This window comes from Lutra lutra, chromosome 8 (assembly GCF_902655055.1).
Source record: "Lutra lutra chromosome 8, mLutLut1.2, whole genome shotgun sequence".
NCBI classification, from domain to species: domain Eukaryota; kingdom Metazoa; phylum Chordata; class Mammalia; order Carnivora; family Mustelidae; genus Lutra; species Lutra lutra.
This window is the reverse complement of record NC_062285.1, coordinates 57075208-57093454: the sequence shown is the minus strand read 5'-3', so window position 1 is coordinate 57093454 and position 18247 is coordinate 57075208. Positions and strand designations below refer to the sequence as shown.

The 18247-nt window shown below is 41.0% G+C and overlaps 1 protein-coding gene across 5 annotated transcripts in view; it reads left to right on the top strand.

Annotated features, from left to right (window-relative positions):
• The window catches only part of SLC4A8 (solute carrier family 4 member 8), a 102162-nt gene that overhangs the window by 30892 nt on the left and 53023 nt on the right, over nucleotides 1-18247 (top strand). For 4 of the 5 annotated variants that reach the window (XM_047740666.1, XM_047740664.1, XM_047740663.1 and 1 more), the window contains exon 2: nucleotides 10943-11024. Coding sequence is in view for 2 of the 5 variants with exons in the window: in XM_047740664.1 (XP_047596620.1) it covers nucleotides 10943-11024 (82 nt within the window). In the remaining 3 variants the exon portion in view is untranslated. Of the gene's footprint in view, nucleotides 1-5772; nucleotides 5986-10942; nucleotides 11025-18247 lie in introns of those variants that run through there. The other variant, XM_047740665.1, reaches the window with a different exon arrangement.

Below are 18247 nucleotides of genomic sequence, written 5' to 3'. Positions count from 1 at the left end.
AAATGTCAGGGAAAACATTGGACTAGCTATCAGAGACTATAGGCTCAAATACTACATCTGCTTTGCACTGGCTTTGTGACCTTGAGTAAGTCACTTGCCTCCTTGAACCTCAGTTTCTCCGTCTAGTAAAATGGGAATGGGTAATACCAGCTTAACTTACCTCACAGGATTGCTTTGAGGACTAAAGGAGGTGTTATTTGTGAAAGGCTTTAGTGTGTGACAACCAGTAAGTGGGTGGTAGCTCAATGAATTCTCACTCCCCGCTTTCCTGTGCAGTAAGGTGTTCTAGTTATTGCTCTGGAAAGAGAGATTGTAGGGAGGGTGGTTCAAGTCTGAAGTGGAGGGGTGTGGACAGGATGATGGGAAGGATGATGGGTCTTGGAAATAAATACCATGTTGATGTCAGTGATGGTTTCTGTAAGGAGGCAGGGGGGAACAGTCTGAGTTTGTAACAAAATGGGCATCAGACACTGACTCTTTCTTCTTCTTCCTGGTAATAGTTTGCCACTAGACAATCCACGATTCCTTGCTTGCTTGCTCCATCAAAAAAGGAATGCTAGCTAAGCTTTTGGAAAATCTTTCCATATCTGATCCTCCTAAGGCTTACTAAGTGTACTCATGTATGTTGGGGATACACTGATGAGCAAAAATAGGCAATGTCCTGGCCCCCCCGGAGCTTCCTGTTTTGGGGGTGGTGTGGGGAGAAATAACCACTTGTAAGCAAATAATCCCATAAGTAAATGAATTATTATGAACTGTGATAAGTGTTTCAAAAGAAAGGCAGTGCTCTGAGTGGTTCCAGCCTTGGTCTTAGATGAGAGAAGAGTTTGCTAAGGAAGAAAATTAAAGATCTAAAGAGAAAGTGTCAACTGAGAGAAGAGGGAGATCAAAGGACCTTGGAGACAAAGAGAATAGCAGAAATGAGACACATCTAGTTAGAAGGCCTGAAAGGAGGCCACTGTGGCTGGAGACATAGAGAGCAATGCGGGGAGTGGTGTGAAATACACTGGGGGTGGTAACACTGAGGGCCATTATGGCCCATCCCAAGAAAGTTGGGATTTATTTGAGGAACAAGGGGAAGCCACTGAAGGGGTTTAAGCAGGGAGGGGAAGGAGAGGGAGAGAGAGAGTTCGAGAGAGAGCACAAGTGCGTGAGAGCAAGGGAGGGGGGATGAGAGAGCAAGCACCAATGAGATCATGATCAGATTTTCCTATTGAAAGATTTCTCTGGCTGCAGGGGGGGAATAGAATAGGCTGGAACAAGTGTGAGGAGACAGCGTCCTTAACATGCAGAATGTGTACTGTTTATATTGTCAAGATCATAATAACCCATAAGCTTCTGTTAGTGCTCTGTGAAATTGATAATTCCTGAGTACTTCTGGGGTAGAATAGAAAATAATTATCTCCTTTATATCTAGTTCATGTAACTTTCATGAGTGGTGGGGTGAGGAGAGGAAAAGGAATAGAGCAGAAACAGTAGGACCTCATGAAACCTGAGTCAGGTGATGGGCAAATGGGCACTTGAGATATAGGGAGGAAGAGAAATGAGGGTAGGGGGAGGAAAGGAAATAGGGATGACCTGGAGGACACATAGTCAACCGATTGAAAATTACCAATGAAGGCTCCTATGTCCTAGTTAGGCTGTGTGTGTGTGTGTGTGTGTGTGTGTGTGTGTGTTGGGCAAGGGGATGGACGTTGCAGAGCGAGGAGATTGTGTAACTTGGTGTAAACAGAGATTCTAGGCATCACATCTAAATGTCATAAGTCTAGGCTGTTTCTTTGGTTTGGACTACTGCACTATCCTCCTACACTTCCCTCTGCTCTCTTTCTCTCTCGCCCTTCTATAGTCCACTTTCCACATGGCAGCCAGAGAGAGCTTTTAAAGATACAAATCATGCCTGATCCTATCTTGAGACCCTTCAGTGGCTTCCCGGTGCATTTTCGAATAAGATCCAAACTCATCATGGCTTACCAAGCTTCAATGTGCTCAGCACTGACTGCCTCTCCTCCATTCTCTCACCATGGACCCCTATACTGGCTTTCTTTCTGTTTCTTTGATATGGCAAGCTCCTTCATGCTTTAGGACCTTCGTTCCTGTCCTTTTCTCTGTGTAGGATATGATTCTACTCAGGCTTTTTTGTGACTCAACTCAAATGCTACCTCCTCAGAGTGCCTTTCCCTGACCTCCATCCACAGTCACTCTCTTTCATATGATCCTATTTTATGTTCTTAATAGCACTTATAACTCATCTGAAGTGTTCTTGTTTGATTTCTATATTATCTTTTTGAATGGAAGCTTCATGGGGACAAGGACCTGGCACAGTTCCTGGTATAAAATAGGTGCTTAGTTGCATGAGTGAATGAATGACTTTCCTATATCTAAAGCCAATGTGCTTCTCCTCAAGGAGCTCCTGGTCTTGTCAGGATTAGCACAGAGCATCAGGTGTCCGTTGCTTGATTACACAAATCTCTCCCTTGTGTGCTGCTGTGCGTTTGCTTGGGTGTTCCTGCTGTGAAATCTTTCCCCTCCTCTTCACCTGGAATATTCCATTTAGCTTTCAAGGTCTGGCTCTATATCACTATCAGAATTCATCATTCAGTCTTCTCTGCTCACAATGCCCGCCAAGTGCTATTACTGTCTCCAAAGTATGTGCTTTTAATCACTCTGTATTATGGTAGCTTGTGTCTTTGAAACCTACATCAGTGCCTGGCTTGGAGTGAGCACTTAATAAGTGTTTGGGAAGATACGAGGCAAGGTATACAAAGGATGTGTTGGATTGGGAAGAGACTGGACTGAGGGAGGCCAGCTAGGAGGATATAGTTTAGGATGACATTTTTTTTTTTGTAATGTAGGATGACTTAATGAAGATCTGCATTATGGAATTTTAATGAGATCTCTGGAGGTGGTTACTGATATTTTGAGTCAATGAGCTCTTACAGGGGTTGGGTAGTAAGGGAGGAGGAAGAGCAGAAAGCTTTAGGGAGAGCCTCTAGTTTGGACTGGAACTGAGGACATCTTGTGTCTTCAAATTTCTCCTGATCACCTCTTTCATAATAAGTGACAGACAGGCGAGCAAGTGAGTTTGGGTAATGACCAAGGCTCTTATGTGAATCAGGCCTGCTCAGAATGGAAAATTCTGCAGAAATCTTCAGAATACCAAGCCCTGGGAAATGGGTGATAATTGGAAAGGATGGCTAATGAGAAGGACTGATGAGAAGACAATCACATTCCATATCTTCTGTGGACCTGGAAAAACTCGTCCAAACCAAGACTTCCTGAGGGAGACCCGAATGCTAGCGCCTAATGACAGGCATGCGTCGGAGCCCAGTTAACATTGGCTGGATGTTACCAAATTTCTCCTTTCACCACATTGCAGATTACAATCCATATCCCTTCACCCTTTCCCGACATCCACTAGGTGTTCTTTTCCTATGTGGGAGTGGGGGAAAGAAAGTGTGAGCATCCTCTGTCCCTAGTTTTCCCAGCTCTACTGGGGAGCTTCAGTAGGAGCAGTGCAGGCTGTCCTGCCAAGCAGAGAAATTGAGGGTGTCTGCAGGATGATTCAGGTTGCAAATTAATTCCTTCAAAATCTGTAGATAATTGCCATGGCTCAGGTTTGCCTTGGCAGGGTAGACAGGGCTCTTATTCAAGACTGCCATAGTACTAATCAGGACACAGAAAGCAACCATGTTTATTCTAGATCTGCTGCTAGGTAACAGCAACAAATCTTAGATAACGGAGAGGTTGGTTGTTTCCTATAAGTAGTAATAAGTTTACTCTGGTCTTGGTAGTTAGGGAACCATAATGAGTGTATTAGTTTCTGTTGCTGCCATAACAAATGACCACACATTTGGTGGCTTAAAACAACACAAATTGATTATCTTATAGTTCTGTACTTTGCAAGTCCAACGCAGCTCTCACTGAGCTATATCAAAGTGCTGACAGGGCTGTGTTTCTTTCTGGAGGCTCTAAGACAGAAACTGCTTCCTTGACTTCTGCAGCTTCCAAAGGCTACCTGCATTCCTTGGTGCCTAGTTCCCTCCCTCCACTCAAAGCTAGCAGCGTAGCATGTCTCCAACCCCACTTTTGGCATCACATCTCTTTCTCGGACTCTAGTCTTCCACCCCCCCTTCTACTTTTTAGGGATCCTTATGATTACGTTGAGCCCACCAGATAATCCAGGATAATCTCATTTTAAGTTCAGCTGATTAGGAACCTTACTTCCATCGCAATCTTACTTGGGAGGAGGGGGCATTATTCTGCCTACCACCATGTACTAACTAATTAGTAATCTGAATAATGAACAGGAGTGACTGTAGGTGAGGTTCAATAAAAGAATCACTGAGAAAGAAGCCAGAGCTGCTGGAGGTAGCTGCCAGAGGTCCCCTCAGGCTGCTGAAGAGTTGGAATAGGAAGCTCCCGGGTGTTCAGGAGTTCACGGCCACAGAGAGGAGGTCTGGAACAGCTGTACAAGTCCTTATGGAACCTTTTTTTTTTTTTCTCACTAAAGCAGTCTGAATTCAGTGAGGACATTAAATAGAGGGCATTAGACAAATGGCATCTGTGAGCCAGATTCACTGACAAGGGTGTACAAGGGGCCAGAATTGAGAGACTTCGCCGGCTAAAGAGGAAGATGGAAGTGAATGAGATGGAGAACTATTGGAAGTCCGGTCACTAAAAGGGCAAAGTACAAGTGTCAAGTACCAGGGTCTGGCACACTAAGGATTTAAGATGGTAATAAGGTGGATCTTGAGCTGTGGATTAATGCCCCTGATTAAGTGACCTGGGCTCTCTGAAATGACTGGGTTGTTTGCTTTTGGCAATATTAGCATACAATGTTAGTAAGAATAGAGAAAAGAATTTGAGTTCCTCCTATCCCACTTAGCTCTTGTGAGACCTTACTTAGCCTTGTTTTAAGACTGCTGTAAGGATTAATTTAGGTAATGTACGTAAGGCACAATGCTAGGTATATAGAAAGTACTCAGTAAATATTTGTACCTGATACTCATTGTATCAACTCGGTTTGCTGATTAGAAACCCTGGAAGTCACTTCTATATTTGTTGCTTTATTGACTCTTTTTTGTTGGGGGTGAGGATGGGAGAGAGGAGGGGTGGAAGGGTGTTATTCACAATCTCTAAAAACATTGGATCCTTAGGAAAAAAGATAAAAGGGGTCTTTGGAGGTGAAAAGTCTGAGACTAACTGTAGGAAAGGAGAGGGAGTTGAGTTTGACTGGTCCACCACCCCACAGGTCCAGAGTGGTGTTACAGGGGGCATGAGTCAGAGAGAAGGCTCAAGGTGGGCTCCTTTGTCTGCAGCCTTCCCCCTCCCCTGCAGCCTCTGGGGCTGCTTCCAGGAGCTGGAGCCATTATGTAAGGCTCAGCCCTGCCCCTGCCTTTTCATTTGTCCATTAACTGTAAGTCAGAATCTGGTCTGCTACTCAGGTATAATTCATTCATTTTTCAAGACTCATTACAAGATGTGCCTTGCAATTTCAGTGTTTTAATGTGTATTTAACCTCCTTAGTTCTTTTTATCTTCTCTAGTCCTTGAGGTAGGCACCCAAATCAATTCACATTTACATAGCGGATCATTGTCAGTGAGCTGGGAGGAAGTACAGAAAAGAGGAGACTTAGAAACACCACCTTTTCTCTAGTTCACTCTTCTTTCCTTCCCTCCTTTCTTTCCCTTTTCTCCTAAAATTACATAATGTGGTTCTCATGATTCCAATCTTTTCTGAGTCACAACTTCCCTGAGAATCTGATGAAAGCTATGGACCCTCTCAAGAAAAATGCGTATTCACACATAATCCTGAAGGCCCTTCATGGGAACCTTAGAAATCTATGGATAAGAAGTCCTCTCTGCCAGAAATAATGATGGTATCAGAGGAAATAACAGCCAGCTGGTGAGGACTAGGCAGCAAGTACAGACCAATGAGACTTGCTATTCTTTTCATTTTTTTTTTTTTTTATGATTTTTAAACAAGGTTTGTAAATACTTAAAATTTATGGAACATTTCAAGCAGATAACAAAATAGAAAGACTTGTTAAATTGACTCATCATGGACCCGTGACCTGGCTTCAACAGTGAACACATATCTATTTTGTTTCATTATGTCCCCGCCCATTCTCCAAATCCCAGACATCATATCATTTCATCAGTAAAAACTTCAGTATGTATCACTAAAGATTAAGGACTTTTTAAAATGACATAACTACCAAATCATAATATTATTTTTAAAAAATTAATAATAACTCATTGATATGATAAATATCCATTTAGTTGTTTAAGTTGATGTGGGTGCCTTATAATTTTTTAAATAGTTGGTTTGTTTGAACAGGGATCCAAACAAAGCTTGCACATTCACTTTCAAGCCTGACATTTCAAATGCTTTGGCTAATGGGGTTTGACTGTGGCTCTGTTTTCTTTGGCAAGACAAAGGAAGTGGATGAACGATTATTCAATGAATTTAGGCTGTGGTTAACTAATCTAAATTAAGGAAACAAGTCGATTTTTTAACCTGAATATTTCAGATGTTTGACCTTGCTCTCCATACTTTGTTTTTATAGTTCTTAGAATCATAAAATCAACAATCCCACCCTCCCCCTGCCCGCTTCCAGATTCCTGCTGTGTTCTATGCTGTGCCAGGTATCTGTGGACAGTGCTAAGCAGTGTAACTAATTGATCCTATCCTTTGGATATTATAAACCTGTGGCGAAGCCAGCATGAAAATGTATTCATAAATATACGTATATATGAAGTTTTATTGGAAAATATGACCATATGATAAAAGAGTTCAGAACCCTAATAAATATTTATTCATCACAATTTTTGGATACTTACCACATAATGGACATTATACTAGCTGTTAGGTGAACATAGTGGTGAACATAGGCACGGCACCTCTCCTTCTGGGACTTACAAGAGTGCAAAGTATTTATAGTGGTAAGCTACTGTATTGGGCTCTAAGAACATAAAGATGACAAATTGTGGGTGCTGCCGTCAGGAAATCCATGGTTTAAAAGATAAGCTAGATAAATAACAAATCTGAAATAAAGGCAAATCTTTCTGTCTAAAAGCTATTCCTTTACTTTATAGGAGTCTTTTACATTGATGTTAAAGATGTATTTGAAGATCTTGAATACTTTTAAATAATTATAAAATGTGAAAAAGTAGTCTTTCTAAGTTAATATATTATTTTCCATGTCTGTAATCTTTCAGTTTTATCTGTAAATATTTCTGTGTGTAACACTAAGAGATAAGAATTATTTTTCTAATTTAAAGTTTTAATTTCAGTATTGTTAACATACAGTGCTATATTAGTTTCAGGTATATAAGATAGCAATTCAATAATTCCATACAAAAAAGATAAGAATTCTTTAGAAAATGAGTATAGTATTGCCTAAAGAAAAAATAGCAATTTCTTTAATATGATGAAAGATCTAGTCAATATTCAAATTTCCAGTTGTCTCAAAAATTATTAAAAAAACCCCTGAAAATATTATTTCAGCTTGTTTGAATCAGGATTCAAATAAAATCCACACATTGAGATTGGTTTGTTGTCTTTTTTAAACTACTCTTTTCACGTTCTTCATTCTCTGTCCGTCTCCATTTCTGTCTTTCTCTTCTTGCAATTATTTATCTTAGAAAAGGGGTACGGGGAGGGAGAGGATTTGTTCTATAGTTTCCCACAGTCTGGATTTGTTGATTGTATTCTCATGCTGGTGTTTTTCCATGGAACTGTGTTTCACTGTATTTTCAGTAAATTGGTATTTGAAGTTAGAGGCTTGATCAGATTCTGGGACAATTTACTTGTTAAGATTACCTAATGGGTGGTGATATGGCCTCCCATTAGGAGACATATAATGTCTGGTTGTCTCTCTCTGTGATGTTACTGGCTGTTGAAAATCAATGCAATCCATTAGGGATTGCAAAATGGTGATGTCCTAATTCTAACATAACTTTTTCATTTATTCTTTTCTATAATAAGAAACTTCTTTCATCTCTTCTATGATAACTCTATGGTCCAATTTATATAGGAAAGCCAAGATAAATTTTTAATGGTTTTCAAAATAATGAATTGGTTTGTTAGCATTATTCTCCATTGGTGACCATTTAATTTTTATTTTACAGTTTAAGATCTTCTTAAACTCTTTTTGTCTTTAGGGTATATGCCACTAAGGATGTTCAGTCAATTTATTATATCTTAAAGTTACATGAATAATTTCTCTTGGAATAGTTATGCCATCTATTCGACCTTTGCTTTCATTTTGTTTCTCATTTCTGGGAATTGCTTTTAAAATTTTTAGTTTTGTTTTAAAATTATGTAAGATACTTATAAAATCAGGTATATTCCAAGAAGTCTAGTTTTCTGTCCTTGTGTCCTCATCCAATTCCCTAACTCCTCTGTAGGTAACTATTAAAAAAAATTTGTTCATGCCTTGTTCTTCCTTTTTATGCTTTTAAGGATAAGCAGATGCTTATGTTTCAACATTTTTTCTTTTACATATATATGCACATATATATGGGGTCCTGGGATCATGACCTGAGCTTGAAGGGATCTGCTTAACTGATGGGGCCACCCAGGCACCCCCAAACCCCAGACTCTTTTTTTTTTTTAAAGATTTTATTTATTTATTTGACAGAGAGAGATCACAAGCAGGCAGAGAGGCAGGCAGAGAGAGAGGAGGAAGCAGGCTCCCTGCTGAGCAGAGAGCCCGATGCGGGGCTCGATCCCAGGACTCTGAGATCATGACCTGAGCCGAAGGCAGTGGCTTAACCCACTGAGCCACCAAGGCATCCCGCAAACCCCAGACTCTTAAATACAGAGAACAAATTGGTGCTTGCCAGGGGGATGGGTGAAAAAGATAAAGGGAATTAAGAATACACTACCTTGATGAGCACTGAGTAATGTATGGAAGTGTTGAGTCATTATATTGTATAATTGAAACTAATTTAACATGTATGTTAATTATACTTGAGTAAAAAAAAGAAATAGCAGAAATACACTTGAGTAAAAAAAATAGCATATATATATATATATATATATATATATATATATATATAATATATATACACATATACACACACACACTCACACATTTGACTTTCATCTACTTCCCTAAAAGTTGGTTTATTCAAGTTGTCCTCAAAAACTTTTTTGAGGAATACCTGGGTGGATCAGTCAGTTGAGCTTCTGCCTTCAGCTCAGGTCATGATCCCAGGGTCCTGGGATTGAGCCCCACCTGGTATTTGGCTCCCTGTTCTGTGGGGAGCCTGCTTCATCCTCTCCCTCTGCCTGCCACTCCCCCTGCTTGTGCTGTCTCTCTCTCTCTCTCTCTTTGTCTCTCAAATAAATAAAATAAAATCTTTCCAAAAAACCCCCGTTTTTTGAGTCTTCTCATTAGGAAAATAAATTGCTTTACATTCAGGGTTGCCTTATTTAGGGAATTGATGATAACTGGAAAGGAAAAGAGTAAAATTAGGACAGTAAGCTGGAAATTTGAGCAGGATCTAGAAGATGCTTAGCATTTGGTTGAGAGTTGGGGATGGGGCACATTAGATGACAGGACATGTGAGCAAAGGCATGAAAGTGTGAATGTGCACAATGCCCATTGGATCAGTGAACTTGGCTGGAGCTGCAGATTTGATAAGAGAAATAGATTGGCAGGAAAATGAGTTCAGATTTTTTTTTTTAACAATAATTCAGGGTCTTGGTAAGGTAGGTGCTGTTATATTATTTTACCAAAGAATTATTGAGTACCTGTTACGTGAAAAATCTGTGTAGGATGCTGGGGAAACAGTGGTGAGGAAGACACACAGGGTCCCTCCCTTGAGCAGAGACATTTCCTTACCAAGGAGAAGTATAGTGTGCTGTGACGGCATATAAATGGGGGGACCTAGCTTAGTTCAGATGAGAGGTAGTCAGGGATGCCTTTCAAGGAAGTGCATGGAGGCTGAGATCTGTGGGATGATGAATAAGTATTGGCTGCTGGTGGTGAGGATTGGGAGAGGCTGATAGTTCAGGGAGGGAGAAACACTAAAAAAGAAAGTAAGTGTGGTTCCAGAACTGAAAACATGTCCAGTATGACCTAAAGGGCTGGAGAGTCTGCCTAGAGTGGATGAGATATGAGAATGGATTCAAGAAAAAGTACAAAGGAGGCCTTGATAAGAAAGGAGAGAAAACGATTTCCCTGAAGACATATAATAGACTCTCAATATACATGGAATGGATAAGTCAATACATTTGAAATTTCAAATGGTGGTGCCATGGGTGAGTATAAGTAAATGAGCACAAGGTACTAGTTTTGGAAAGATTGGTTTGGTTTTAGACATGTGGATCTTGTGGTCAGCATCCCAATGGTTTGTCAAATACCGAGACAACAGTTTCAGGCTGCTGTTGACATTGTAAGACTCAAGCAAGGGAAACAAAAGGTAGAGAGTGCTCCTGCTTGGTAATTATGGTTAAAGGAAGAAGCTGAGCCTTAGGTTGAGAGGGAGGAGACTTCATCGGAGGAGCAGGATGGAGAATTTCAAGGACAAGAGGCTCAAACTCTGTAGAGAGGTCAAGGAGACCAATTTACACTAAATGAAATGATGTGGTTGACACCACTTACAAAAGGCAGACCTATTATCCACTTGTATGAGAACTGCAGCCATAGGACTGCAGTCCCACCTTTGCCTTTTACCACATTTGTGCCCTTCAGCAATAATTACTTCATTTTCTCTGACTCCCAGGCTGCTCTTTTATACAATGAGAAAGAGAATGGCTGTCATGTTTGTGTCTCAAAGTTACGATGAGGTTCCAATGAAAAGTGTATGTAAACCATTGTGTTTTCTCCTCTAAGGGTTGCAAAAAAGGGTTGGACATACACATCGGACTTAAGTGAATGTTTGAATGAACGTATGTATATTACTATTGCTGCTACTTTGTATTTCAACAGAGACCCGATGAAGAGGCTGTGGTGGATCAGGGTGGGACTAGTACAATTCTCAACATTCACTATGAGAAAGAGGAGTTAGAAGGTAAGAACTGTGTTTGTGTGTGTGTGTGTGTTTGCATGTGTGTGTGTGTGTTTATAGAATTAATGAGAGGCAACCTGGTGTGGAAGGAGAGCTTTGCCATCAGGAGGCCTGGGTTTGAGTTCTCTAACTCTTTCTCTAACTCTAGCTGTAAGACCTTGGGGGAAAGTCACTTCATTTCTCTTAGGCTCTATGTCCTCATCTGTTAAACAAAAGTAGGTATATTAATACAAACTAGAACAAACTAGTGGTTGCCAGAGTGGAAGGAGGTGGGAGGAATGGGGGAAATAGATAAAGGGGATTAAGAGGTACAGACTTCCAGTTATAAAATAAATAAGTCATGGAGATGAAAAGTATGGCATAAGGAATAGAGTCAATAATATCGTCATAATGTTGTTTGGTGACAGATGGTGAGTACGCTTACCATGATGAGCACTGAGTAACTCATAGAACTGTTAAATCATCATGTATGCCTGAAATGAACACAACACTGGATGTTAATTATAATTCAATTTAAAAAGTAGAGGTATTAATACCTTATTATTAGGATCCAACAGCATGTGAGACAGTGCTTTGAGCACTGTGAAGCCCAATATAAATATTAATAAATGATCTATTCCTTGAGAATGTAAAGTACTCTGACCAGTTTGTCAACTTGGCAACTGCCTTCAAATATACATGTAAATACGTACACAATTTTAAAAGAAAATGAAATATAAATAGCTTTTAAAATTCAGTTTGGTTATATTCGTTTTGGTTATATTATTCATTTGTTTGGTTGTATTATTCAGTTTGCCCCATCTCTAATATTGCTCTTCCCGTTCTAATTATACCCATTTCTGCCTGGTCTTCTCATCTACACAAGACAAGAGAAAACCTACACACCTGTAACATATTCTTTAAGATCTCATAGCACAGAGTTGTATTTAAAAAACACCAGCTAAAGTGGAAGGGAAAGAAGAGTCATTTTTATTGACCTTCTCTGTCTAGGTTCCCTTAACCTTCTTTTTTCTCCTGTCCCACCCCTAGGTCCCCACATGACCCTCGATGGTGTCCTTCTGCTTTCCTTTTTTCCATAGGGCCTGGTTTCCTGATAAGTGGTGATGTGAGAGAAAGGCTCATGTCCAGCATAGCTTTAATAAGAACCCACACTTGGCTCAAAGCCTTTGTGAAATCTCTGCATCCCCTGAAATGTTGAAGGCTATGATACAGCAACCTTGTAATGACTGAGACTGCATGTAAAATGTTCTGTCTGTACTGCTTTTTCCCGTGACTTTTTTTCATCAAAGTTGTATAATCCCCAGAGAAAACTTGTCCTTTGGTTGGGGAGAGTGAAAGCTGTAGAGGCTGACTCAGCCTCTAGGTCTGTTACCATGAGAGCTTATGTGGGTGGCTTCTGGAGGTCAGGGGAGTTTGGATATCTCAAGGTCAGGTTTTTCAAGTTATTCTGACCAGATGGAAGAAGAGCCAGTGTGGGTTTCGGCAACGGGGAAAAGTGGAGAAGGAATGGGTGTGGAGGCTGGAGGCTAACGTTTGTTGAATGCCCCCTGTGCTGTAAGCATTGGATTAGGCATTTCGCATTTTTCATCTTCCCAGCAGCCCGGGCGGGCGGGTAGGTATCCTCACTATTTTACATGTGAAGTTGTTTGGGGTCATTTAGCCTAATAGGTGAGACTGGGATGGAATTCCACTCTTTCTAGTCTACTACACTGCCTGCCAGGGAAGACAGTCCTGGCATCAACCGCCCAACCTCAACTTCTTGCTCCATCACATAAAGGTTTTTATATGATATAAATATCATGTGATTATCTATCATGTTGCCCTGTCCCCCGTTCTGCCCTGGTAATCCTGGTGCCTCTTTACCCTCTCACTGTTGCTCTCAGTTTAGGTGTCCGGCCCACTAGACCTTTGCCCTCAGCAGGGAGGTAACGACTTACGAACACTTTTGTCGGCTGGAGAGTAGGATCGTAAACACGGGCAGACTCTCTTGGATCCTGAGGATTGGGTTCCATTCACAGAGGTCAGCTGAGTAATTGGCAGCCAGAGCATCTTTTCAAGATGACATGTCTATTCTTTATGCACTCACCATTTTGCCATAAAGGAAAGCTATCTATAGTGTTGCTTAGAGGGGAGAGTGCCTGGTCCTTCACACATAGAGCTTTTTGAAAACTGAATCTTACTTAGGTGAGCACTTTTTAAATAAAGTACAATTGGCAGCACAGGGAGGGCCAATGGTGCCCACTTCTCAGGCCTGATGTGGTTCTAGAGCAGCTCCAGAAAGGAGAAGAGAGTGTTGGGATTCTCTGTAGGCTTGGTCATGCTGGGAGGGTGTACCCTGACTCACTGTGAGGCAGGCCCTAGGACTTAGGCTACCCCTAGAGTGATGTCATTTCTTGAAGGCGTGAAATAAAGTCAGTCCCACTTTGATAGAAGGTGGAAGTAAATTATATTCTGATTCAAAGTGTACGCCATGAAAGAGGGTTCTGTGGCTGTGGGCGAATCTGAGGGTCTTCCTTCTCCTTTATTCTGTACCCTCTGCTCCACATAACACACTTCCTCCCCCTTTTCAGAACTGGATATTGTTACAGAGTTTTGTATATGGTGGTCTTTTTGCATAAGTGAATTCGATCAATAGAAGGTGCATAAAACCATGACGTGGCTTCTTTTTACGTATGAGAGGAGTCCAAAGCAAGTATTAGAGCAGATTTCCAAAGATAAACTCACAAAGAGCAACAGTCCATGATGTGCTTCGGTGTACTCTGCCGCTCCCAGAAGGACATGGAACAGTTGCTTTTGTTAAAGAACTGGTGTTTTCCGTTTTTTCTTTTTTTTTTTTTTTCAGATCATTATTCCTGATTAACTATTAGCCTTAAAAATCCTAGAATAGGGGCACCTGGGTGGCTCAGTGGGTTAAAGCCTCTGCCTTCGGCTCAGGTCATGGTCCCAGTGTCCTGGGATCGAGCCCCACATCGGGCTCTGTGCTCTGCAGGGAGTCTGCTTCCCCCCCTCTCTCTGTCTGCCTGCCTCTCTGCCTACTTGTGATCTCTGTCTGTCAAATAAATAAATAAAATCTTTAAAAAAAAAATCCTAGAATAGGTTTAATGCCTTCTAATAAGTTTTTAATAGAGGTAAGAGCCTTTGATCTTATTTTTAAGTTATAAAAAAAGGCTTGCATCTGCTCTGCACATTCTACACCCCCCTCTGTTATTGACTTTGAGTTTAACCTGTAGCCCAGGGAGGTGGAATAATTTTCAGTGTCTGCTAATGAGTTCTGCGTGTGTGCTGGGTAAACAGTGTTTATGACAGGCACCCTGTGTTGGTAGGCCCAGTCTCCGTCTGCCAGGTAGGTTGCAGCTGTGATTTCTGTCCTGATCCAGAAGATTCAGCCCCAGTTCACTAACAGTCGCTCTCTGTATGTATATATATACTTATTTTTAAAAATATACACGAACATTACATCTCTCCCATAAGTTTTACTGAATGAATACTTGTATTTGGACACAGATAGATCCCGAAGCGCAGGTTTGACAATGGCTGGAAAGAAAGAATGGGGAATTAGATGGGGAGAAGGCGGAATCTGGGTGAGTTGGTAGGTAGATGATGGGGAAGAAGACTCCTGGTGGGAGAGCAGCAAAGTGACCACAGGAAGAGTTTAGTGAAGTCCCAGACTGCCAGAATCTAGTTCAATGGACTAGATTTTATTGATGCCATATTCATTTCCTGGTGTCCATTTGTTTGTCATTGTTTCTGCTGATTTCACTCAGAAAATCCAAGTCCCTGCTTTGGAGTCCTCAGCTTAGAAACTGAGGCCTAATTTTCTGCCAGCCACTTTGGTCCTTCTTAGCTCTGACCCCTGCTGGGGCTTGTTTTCATTTCTGCCTGTCTCTAGCATTTTCAAAAGGCAGGCGCTCTGGTTGGTTAGTGTTTGGGAGAACTGACTGGACCAAAAAATTCTTAGAGAAAAAGAGTCTTCCTTCCCTAGGATTTAAGCTTTACCTTACTTCCTACAAAGCCACCAACGGCTTTGGTGAAGGATGTCTTCCCCATTGGATAATGGCCGAGTGGAAATTTTAGTATCAGACAAAACCATACATCATTCACTCAACATTTACCGAGCCCATGCTATAAGCCCTTTTTGCAGCAGTAAGAAAGAATAGTGGGAACAATCGAACCATCTTGTCTTCTCCAAAGAATGATCTTGCCTGAAGCCTTTCCTAAGTTTGTATATAGAACCTGGGCTAGACATGAGAAGTCATTTGGTCCGACCTCCTTGTTTTACTTTAATGGTGACAGCAAGCAAATTAACCAAGAAAATGAGATCTAATAACATAGGTTCTAATACCTAATCACTATACCTCAATTTCTATTTAGAAAACACTTAAAATTACATAATATTAGCAATATACTATCAAAAGCCCTGTGGAAGTATTTGGAATGTGCTTAAGAAGAAGTAGAGATCCTTAACCTGGCCAATAACTGCCTGGGGGATTTGTTGGGAAGAGGAAGCTCCTGGTTGGGATGGCTCTGTTGAAGGACTGAAAGTTACTCCTTAGTGAGGTTCTTCTTTATCTAAGTCTCAGCTCTACCTAGACATACCTGATTTTACAAAACCTGTTTTAAGGGCTGGCTGAAGTGGTTCTGTGGGAACAATTTATGCTTTTAACTGCCCATGTGTTTTTCATGATATGCCCCTGCCTGTCTTTTTGACCTTTCCCCCCTCCTCTTCTTTCCTCTTTTACCTTGCTCTGGCCCTACTGACCATCCTTTTGCTTTGGAACTCACACATCCCCACTGTAAGGCCTATGCACTGATCTTGCCTTGTCCTGGAATGCTCTTCTCATGGCCTCTCTTCATCACTTAGATGTTGCCCCTAGTCATCTTAGCTACAGTCTCCCTTCTCCACCCTACCTTCTACCTCAGACACTTTATCCTTTTTTTAAAGATTTATTTATTTGAGAGAGCAAGAGCCCATTAGCAGGGGGAGGAGCAGAGGCAGAGGGAAAAGCAGGCTACCCGTAGAGCAGAGAGACTTGGGTGCGGGGGAAGCTTGATCCTGGGATCCTAGGATCATGACCTAAGCTGAAGGCAGATGCTTAACCCACTAAGCCACTCACGTCCCTTACCATTTTTTTTTTTTTAAGAGAGAGAACCATGTGCACAAGAGTGGGGCATGAGGTTACAGTGAGAAAGAGAGAGAGAGAATATTTTTTTTTTAAAGATTATTTATTTATTTATTTGACAGACAGAGATCACAAGTAGGCAGAGAGGCAGGCAGAGAGAGAGAGAAGGGGAAGCAGGCTCCTCGCTGAGCAGAGAGCCCAATGCGGGGCTCAATCCCAGGACCCTGGGATCATGACCTGAGCCGAAGGCAGAGGCTTTAACCCACTGAGCCACCCAGGCGCCCTGAGAGAGAGAATCTTAAGCAGACTCCATGCCCAGTGCAGAGCTCACAACCCTAAGATCATGACTTGAGATGAAATCAAGAATTGGACACTTAACTGATGGAGCCACCCAGGTGCCTCTACCATGTTTTTATTCAGAATAATTATCATTACCTGAAATAATATGTTGTTGTTTTCATAATGCCTGTCCCCCCTAACTAGAATATATGTCTGGAGGACAGGAACCTTGTGCTGTTCACTACTGTATCCTCAGCCCTTGGGGCAGGACCTGGCACAGTTAGGTGACTCAAGCCTGGGTTGGTCTCAGTGGTATACTACAGGGAACTAATTAACATACTATAGTGGAACATTATTAGTTAACAGATGGTATTTTGTTAAGAGTATTCAATTTAGTCATTTTCACACTTTATGGTTTTCATTGATAATGTCAGAGGTTTGGAATCCTACCTCTTAGCAGATGACTTCTTCTGGCACTATATTTCTGTTTCAATAAAGTTGTAACATGATTACATTAGGTTTAGAGATCTGCCTGTCAGAAATGTCCTGAGATGTGCGTGAGTCAATATAGGATTGCCCTAAGACAGGGTGAGGAGGATAGGAGGTGTGATTCCTCCAGATACTAAATGTTTTATCCTTTGGCCTCTCAACATTCTAATAAATCTCTGATCAGCTTTCCCTCTAATCCTGTTCCTTTTTTTCCTTGAGGCATAATTAACATTTAGTGTTATATTATTTTCAGGTATATAATATAATGATTCAACAATTCTGTACAGTACTCAGGGCTCACATGATAAGTATACTCTTAAATCCCTTTATCTACTTCACCCCCACTACCTCCCTTTTGCGAACCACTAGTTTGTTCTCTGTATTTAAGAGTTTGTGTGTGTGTGTGTGTGTGTGTTTGGTCTCTTCTTTGTTCATTTGTTCTATTTCTTAAATTCCATGTAGGAATAAAACTATATGGTATTTATCTTTCTCTACCTGATTTTTTCACTTAGCATTATATGCTTTAGGTCCACTCACACTGTTGCAAATGCAAGATTTCATTCTTTTTGATGGCTGAGGAATATTCCATTTTTTGTGTGCAAATTGATAAAGCCACCCTGGAAACCTGTATGGATGTTCTCCCCAGAATGGAAAATAGAATTACATATGAAATACATATGATCCAGAAATATATATGATCCAGTAATTCCACTAGTGGTATTTACCTGAAGAAAATGAAAACCCTAATTCAAAAAGATGTATGCACCCCAGGTTTATTGCAGCATTATTTATAATAGCCAAGATACAGAAGCCACCCAAGTGTCCGTCCATAGATGAATGGATAAAGAGGATGTGGTATATATAATCCTTTCTTTTTATTTTTCTTTATCACTTGGGACTTTGGAAGGCGGGAGAGGACAACGAAAAGGAGAGAGAAGTAGAGAAAGGAACATAGAGCAGCACTCCAGTTTGTATTAATTAACTGACTTGTAAGTGGAGAGCACTTATTGAGGAAGTCCCAGAGAAGTTGAGCAGAGTCTTAGGAAAACCCATTGCAATGGAAATAGGAAGAGTTGGCTACTCTTTCCATAAAGTCCCCTTATTCAGAAAGACTTCCTGGATTAAGCTTTGAATTCTCAGGTTGGCTTGGATTGTCTGAGTCTTATGCTTTGATGAGTCAACTGCCCTAAACATGTTCACTTTGTTTATACATTCCTTTTGTGGCTCCTTTCAAATGAGATGCCCTCTCAGGTCAGACTAAGGAACTCCTGAGGAGGTTCAAAGGTGTTATGTTCCTGAGGGAGGCTCTTAGGAGATGTTCCATTTTCTGAACATTTG